General features: G+C 45.0%; 1 protein-coding gene across 1 annotated transcript; it reads right to left on the minus strand.

The window, feature by feature from the left end:
• Positions 1 to 6,572: 6,572 nt before the first annotated feature.
• On the minus strand, positions 6,573 to 7,491 carry LOC124667871. Its single transcript, XM_047205107.1, has one exon. The coding sequence runs from the start codon at positions 7,401 to 7,403 to the stop codon at positions 6,855 to 6,857; it is 549 nt and encodes a 182-aa protein (XP_047061063.1). The 5' UTR covers positions 7,404 to 7,491; the 3' UTR covers positions 6,573 to 6,854.
• Between the last annotated feature and the right edge of the window lie 262 nt (positions 7,492 to 7,753).

Genomic DNA, 7,753 nt, shown 5'->3' on the forward strand with positions numbered 1-7,753 from the left:
GTCGGAGAAAGCCAAGTCTTTGGACCAGATGTTCTTCGTGAAGCCGAAGAGAAGGTGCACAAGATCCGCGAGTACCTCAAGACGGCGCAATCAAGACAGAAGAGCTACGCCGACAAGCGACGCCGAGAGATGACCTTCGAGATCGGAGATTTCGTCTATCTCAAAGTATCCCCCCTGAAAGGAATGCAGAGATTCCAGCTGAAAGGAAAGCTCGCACCCCGATATGTCGGCCCCTTCAAAGTTCTCAGCCGCCGCGATGAAGTATCTTATCAACTGGAGTTACCAGAAGAAATGTCGGCGGTGCACGACGTGTTTCACATCTCACTCCTCCGGAAGTGCCTTGAAGTCCCCGAGAAGACCGAAGTGTTCAAGAACATCGATCACCGATCGGTGGACATCAACCAGGACTTGACGTATCGCGAAGTGCCGATCCGCATCCTGGAGGAAGCTTACAGAACCACTCGCACCCGAAGCATCAAGTTTCTGAAGATTCAGTGGAGCAATCATACTGAAGATGAAGCCACCTGGGAACGCGAAGACTTCATGAAGAAGGAGTACCCAGATCTCTTTAGTACCTAACTTTCTTTTAGATCTCGGGACGAGATCTTTTGTAAGGGGGAAGGGTTTGTAACATCCCAAATTTCAATGAGAAGAAGAAGAAGAATTCCAGAGATCCAAAATTTAGAACCAACAAAAACTTTTATTTGCATATAGTGCCATGCATAGGACTTGTGCATTTGAGTGTTATGCCATGATGATTGTTCTTGTGCTTATGTGATAAACCCTAAAACCCTAAAGTGATCCAATGAAGATCACCAACCAAATAAAATAGAAGAGAAAGAAATCAAATAAGAAAACCCTAAAAACCCTCACATATGGTTTATGCCATTTTTGCAAATCTTTACCCTAGGCCATTTTGGTCTTCACCATTAGTTGTATTATGTTACTAAACACTTATTACAACTTTTGGAATCAAAGAAACACAAATCAAATCAAATTCAAACTCAAATTGGGATCACATATGATAATGGTCAAATCTGCCATTTATATTCTGGTCCCTACTTTGAGCCCTTGTATTTCAAGTTTTTCAAACTAAACTTTCCTAATTATTTGCATGTCATCCAAGAGCACATCAAGGTGAACAACTTTGGTAAAGACCACCATGCCAAAATCATCTTGGATCAAAAACTATGCTCATGTAAAGTTGAGACTTTTTAACTTTTGCAACAATCTCACTTTGGGCAATTTTGCAATTCTTTGATTTTTAAAATTCCACCAACACACATGGTTGTCTCTGGTCATTTACACCTCAAACAAACCAACCACTTCCAATTTTTGCAACAATTTGAACTCAACCAAATTTTGCAAGAATTTGAATTGGGCAAATTTGGAACAAATCAAAAACACTATTGTGAATAGTTTTGGCCTAACCCTAAGCCACCACTCACGTCTACCCTGTCCCCTGATCCCTTCTACCTCTATTACACCAAATAGCAAGCCTAGAGGGGAGCACCACATGCCAAGCTCCAACCATGCCGGCCATGGACATGGTCACTCCCCTCTCCTCTCTTCTCTCAACACCAGCCTCGACCACCTTGCCCAACAGCCTCCCCTTGGTCCCCTGAGCACGCCAATATGCGCCGTTCGTCGAAAGGTGGACCACAACGCCCTAGCCAGCGCGCGCCCATGACGCACAGGTGCGACAGGAGCGGCATGGCCATGCCGTGCATGTCGGCCGACGCGCGCGCCACAGACACGCGTCGCCTCGCCAGCTCAAGCATACCCTGGCCCCCTTTTCTTCACCACGCGCCTCGCCGTGCCACCAAGAACCCGTCAGACACGCGCAAGACGCAGACCCGTGCCCGCCGCCGCCGGAGACGACGAGCACATCCCGCTTCTGCCGCGCTACGCCCAGCGACCACCTGACCGCATCAGACGCCGCCCGACCAAGCTGTCCCCGCCCAGAAGACCGCCACGATGCTCTGCACAGTATGCCGCCGGCCTCTAGCTCGCTAGCTCGCCGGAACCGCCGCGCCATGGTCGACTTCCTCACCGCCCCGCAGCACCTCCACGCCTCTATAAATAGAGCGTTCCACGGACGCCATTGAGCACACCATCTCACTCCCCACCCTTCACCGCTTCTCCTCGCACCATTAGCAAGACCAATCGCCGCCGGAGTCGCCGGAATTGGAAGATCGGAGCTGCGGAAGCTCTGCGAACATCGCCGTCGATTCGAGGCCGCCCCAAGCTCCGCCATCGCTACTGGTGCTGCTTCACCGTTGTCGACAACCTCGCCCTGAACCTCGCCGCCGACCGCCGGAGCCCTGGTTCGGGTTTCAAATAGAGACTGACGGGTGGCCCCCACCTCATCAGATGGTCCGCGCGCACTGGATGCGTTGCTGGGCCAAGTTTCCCTGTTTCAAACCGTTTCGGCCCAACTCCATTTCCCGCCGGCCCTTTTAATTCAAATGTGAATTTCCAAATTCATTTAAATTTCAATACTGGCCCTGACTTTGAAATTCAATGGAATCTGTTTGGCTTGGCCAAATTTAGCAAATTTGACGTTGTTGGAAAACTACTGAAAAGATCTACAAGTTGCCACTGGTCTCACTGTGAGATCTGTTGTAGAAATAAAGTGACAAAAGATTAAGTCAGGGACTTTTGCACTTTCAAATAAATCTTAAAAATCAACCAAAAATGATATTTAGTTGATTCCAACTCTAATAGCTCACATTTCACTTACACTAATTGTTTCTGCAAGAATATGGTGTGGTCACCTTGTATGATCATGCCCTAGTTTGAATAAAGGACTATATGGCTAGTTTATTTAAGTGATATTGTCCAAAACTATTATGCAAATTATATGAAGTGTTTCACTTCATTTAAATCTTGTCCCAAGTACTCTCATATGAAGTTGGACTACTGGTCAATTACTCTCACATGAAATACTTGGAGATTTTAAATCATATTAAGCATTGTTAAATAGCCTGAGGTATTTCTACCTCATTTAAATCATTTTCTCAAATGATGATGATGCATGGTTGACTTAGGTCAACATTATTTCATGTATGATTGTTTGAGAAATGAAATCTTAAGAAGATTCAATGAGAGGAAATTATTTCTCAAGAACTATATGGAAACTATCATTTACATATGTAATGAGAGGAAATTATTTTTCCTAAGAAGAAGAAACCAATGCACCAAATTGTGTTAATTGTGTGACTAGAATAGTTTGTATGAATGCATGATGTGCTTAGTATAGCCATTGAACCTTGTTGAGTGATTATACCTCGTATTCGAATTTAGACGCTAGCACCGGAGAATACCAGGAAGAGGAAGGAGTCTACCAAGAGGAGGAAGAGGAGCATTTTGACCACTACCAAGGCAAGCTAATACTCTTGCAAAGTGCCAAGCCCTTTAGGGCAAGGCACCATTAGTCTTACCTTTCTTACCACATTCCTATCCCAAGTTTTACCATACAAGTTTTTACTTGTTTATTTAAAGAGTTACTTTTATAGTTAACTTTGGTCTGAGTTAAGAGTAGTACTAAAGTAGCAATGTTAGTCTCAAGTTAGCCAAGCAAGATAGCACCCCTCATGATTAGTGCTAGTGCTAAATATTAAAACTTGACTACTCTAGATGGGAACATGTGACTTGATTTGAATTTGAAACCTTGGAATGATGAGTCATTCCATTGAATGAATTTTGAAGGTGAATATGACTTGGAGAAGATGGTGATTTTTGATTAAAACTGATATTGGTTTGGATGCGATACCTTTCCAATTTTGAGTACCCCCACAATACCTGATTATGGGTAGGGCTTAACTGGAAGTTTATGCATCTTAGTATGGGTTCCCTCTGAACACACATCATAGGGGTTATGCCGAGGCTGCCTCCGTTGTTGAGAAATGATGTGAATTGAGGTGAATTGTACGGCCAAGTCTCGTGCGGTTCCCAGAGTTGACGATTGGTCTTCACTGGGAGGCCAAGCTCATGGGGAGAGGTGCTCATACTAGGGTATGTAAGTGAAAGGTTATGGTTGATGATCCGCGTATCGTGTTACGATGATTCGGGGTTATCCCGACGGATGAAATCAAATGTTGTGGCACAAGTGTGCAACCTCTGCAGAGTGTAAATCTATTCGAATAGCCGTGTCCACGGTTACGGACGGTTGGAAAGGCCATACAGTTTCCGGTGTCAGATTCTTGAAAATATTGGTGAAGTGAATGGTGAAAGGTGACTTGTTTTGAATCACAACTGAGTTGTGGGAATGACACTAATGTTCTCACTTGAGTTAGTTAGCACTTGAAAGAGTCTTTGTCAAAAACTTGTGAACTAAAATTGGCTTTATGCAAATAAACTAGAGCTTAGCACCCCTTACTCGATTTGTTAGCACTTACATTAGTATTAGTTTGCAAGTACTTAAAGTACTCACGGCTTTGTCCCTGGCTATTCAAATGGCCAGAGTATGAAGATGAACAGAACTACCAAGGAGATGACCAGCAGGACGCCTACGACAACTAGGAGTCTTCCAACGTCAAACGTTGGCCTGTGGACTAGAGAGTCCATTTATCTTTACGCTTCCGCTATGAACTTGTGTTTGTTCGTTGATCAATAGATCAACTATTTGTGTAATATGGATCATGTGATTCAAGTTGTAAGACAATATGGGTTGTAATGAATGATGACTATGATATTCAACTATTATGCCTCGCAACAACAATATTCCTGGGATTGCGATGAATGATATCATAGGCATCTGGACTTAAAAATCCGGGTGTTGACAGCCACGTCGGTATACAAGGCCCAATTTGAGGGCATGACCTTTTCCCCTATGCCCCAATTGGTGTGGAATAATTGGGCCCCTCCTAAGTGCAAGCTTTTTGCATGGCTCGTGTTGCAAGATCGCGTCTGGACGGCCGACCGGCTCCAAAAGCGTGATGGCCAAATTGCGGGGTTTGCCAATTATGCATGAGGGAACCCGAGTCCGCAACACACCTCCTCTTCAAATGCCGCTACTCCCGGAGGATTTGGAACTCTTTACTTTCTTGGCTTGGGATCATCTCGGTCGACACCTCTAATTGGCCTAACTTCGTGACGGTCGAAGATTGGTGGCTAAGCTTCATCTTCGTCAATGGCACGAGACGGAAATCCTTAGCGTCTCTCATCATGCTCACCTCTTGGGAATTTTGGAACGAGCGCAATGCGAGGGTTTTCCGTAAGGTTTCCACACTGCCGATGGTTGTTGTAGCTAAAATTAAAGGAGAGGCGGCTCTTTGGAGCGCGGCGGGTGCTACACACTTGGGTTCTATCATGCCGCGAGAGTGATCTTTTGTTTTCCAAGTTTGTACTCGGCTTGTAATAAACCATAACTCTTTCTTATTCAATGAATGGGGCAAAGCTTTTGCCCACTTTCAAAAAAAAAGTGCGCCTGGTTTTTTTCTTTCAAGAAAGAGCATAATATAGTGTGATATCACCAATGACAACGGCGAGAAAAGGTGGCTCAACGAATGCATGCACGCCGACGAAGCTGACGCCTATCTGAATCAGCAGCCGGAAAAGCGACCAAATCAACCAAACAAGTGGTTCGCTTCCCATCACTTGTGATAAACCACTCAGGATAATATTTAATCCCTTCTGCATCTTTGTGTACGTGTGTGCGCCAATGTACAATTGATAAATCTGAGCAAAAGTTGCATGAGCATATGCTGATATGCAGGCAGGCAGGTGCCCTTTGACACTGTTATCATGCCGGAACAATCAGCATCGCGTGTGCGACCTTCCTTTTCATTATCTTAAGAGGAGTGAAAAAGATCAACGCCTGCACCATTATTTCATGTCTCTCTTCTTTTAATTCTTGCTGGTATTTTTTTTATTCAAGCAGTTTCCAGACAATTCTGGGGCCTAATGTGGGCATCTGTCAACTGTTAGTTTACCCTGTCAAGAAAAGAACTGCTAGTTTACACACCACTTCATAGATTTACTCAACTTAAGCTTCCTTTGATAAATCGAATAAGAGTAGTGATAAGCCACTCAGAACAGTATCTAATCATCTGCGCTATCTTTTGCGTGTGTGTGTGTGTGTGCGCGCGCGCCAATGTGGCATTGATAACCTGAATAGAAGTTTCCTGCTCATATGCCGATATGCAGGCGAGCAGGCCTTTTGCCACTATTATGATGTCTGAACATTCAGCATTGCGTGTGATCCTATTTTTTTTATTATTATAAAGAAGGGATAAAATCTTTGGATCAACACCTGCACCATCTTTTCATGTCCCTTCTTTAAATCCTCGCTGGATAGATTCTATAATTATTATCTCGACAACTAGTTTTCCCGAAAGGGTGTAGCAATTGCAGTTGTTTACCGGTGGCCTGATTTCAGAGTAAATTAATTCGCCCATATGTGAACTGCTAAGTTTTCAGTTAAACACTTCATTGATGTTACTGAATTTTTGCTTCCTTTGTCATCCCGGTTACTTTGTGAGTCAGGATGGTCACAAATTGTGACCACCAGGTTCTCCAAGTGCTATCATAATCATGGCATCATCACACTAGCCAGACACAAAGCAATATAACAGAAAGACACCATGCATCACTTCTTTTTTCCTTACTTTTTCAAAGATCACACACATTCCTTATCTCTCCTCCTCTCTGCCTAATTCCCGGGCATTGCTACGCCCCAGAATTAATCAGCTACACCGCGAGAAGACAGTGGAATAGGTTCTTCTTACCTCTGACCCTAACATGCCAAAATTAAGCATAGTAGCACACATCATTACATGTCCTTAATTTGGAGTAATCTTCTCGTGCATCTTCAAACACCAAGGAAATTAAGTAAGCTAGATCATTCATGGTCACCGATCAGTGTCGAAGAAGCTCTTGGCTTCGAGCTTCCTCTGCCTCCTCACCCTTGCGATGAAATCGTCCACCCTCTTCTCCAGCTCCTCTTCTCCTTGTTCCTCCTCTTCCTCCTCCTCTCCCTCCCAAACTACTCCAACCTGGGCGCTTTGATCTGTGAACACCACCGTGGTCGTTGTTGTCGACGTGACATTTCTCTTCACGTGCTCCTCGTGGATGCCATCCACATCCACTAGGGAAGCAGGCGGGCTCCTCGGCGCCAGCCTAGACTCATTGATGAGGAAGGCGACGATGAGATTGCCGACGACAAAGAGGCACTTGGGGCTGAGCAAGAAGGCCGTGGCCAGGTCAGGGAGGGTGGTGAGGAAGGAGATGAGGAGTGAGCACAGCCTGGGGAACCAGGCAGGGCTAGTAAGCAGCAGGCAAAGAACACAAGTGGCCACCATGTAAGGGGTGAGAGTAGGGAGCAGCTTTTGCTGCTGCTGCCTCCTGCTCCTCCTGTACTTCCTCATGGCCTTGATCTTCTCTATGCTGATTGGATCCATTATTTTTTTGAGTAATCAAGCTCTTGCTATGAACAGCACAAAGGTGTATGTACAGAGACCTGAGGAGGCTCAAGAAGCTATGACCAGAATGAGGGGGCAGGATGGGTGGTGAGAGGGTTTTATATGCGGTTTGAGCGGGAGGCTGGCCATGAAAAGGCAGAAGAAGAGAGTCGGAAATTTAAAGCACCAAGTGTCTCAATACAAGAGGGGGCAACCATGCAAGTACAGACATCTCCTATCCTATTGGTGGTGGAGATGAAGAGGAACACATGACATGATGCTTTTTTGCAATTTGATGAGATTTTATAGATAAATAAATTTATGTGTTGTGAGTGGGGGCAATTCTTTGT

This window comes from Lolium rigidum, chromosome 6 (assembly GCF_022539505.1).
Source record: "Lolium rigidum isolate FL_2022 chromosome 6, APGP_CSIRO_Lrig_0.1, whole genome shotgun sequence".
NCBI lineage: Eukaryota > Viridiplantae > Streptophyta > Magnoliopsida > Poales > Poaceae > Lolium > Lolium rigidum.

Coding starts and splice junctions, on each gene's coding strand:
- LOC124667871 (XM_047205107.1), bottom strand. CDS start 7,403: ATGGATCCAATCAGCATAGAGAAGATCAAGGCCATGAGGAAGTACAGG.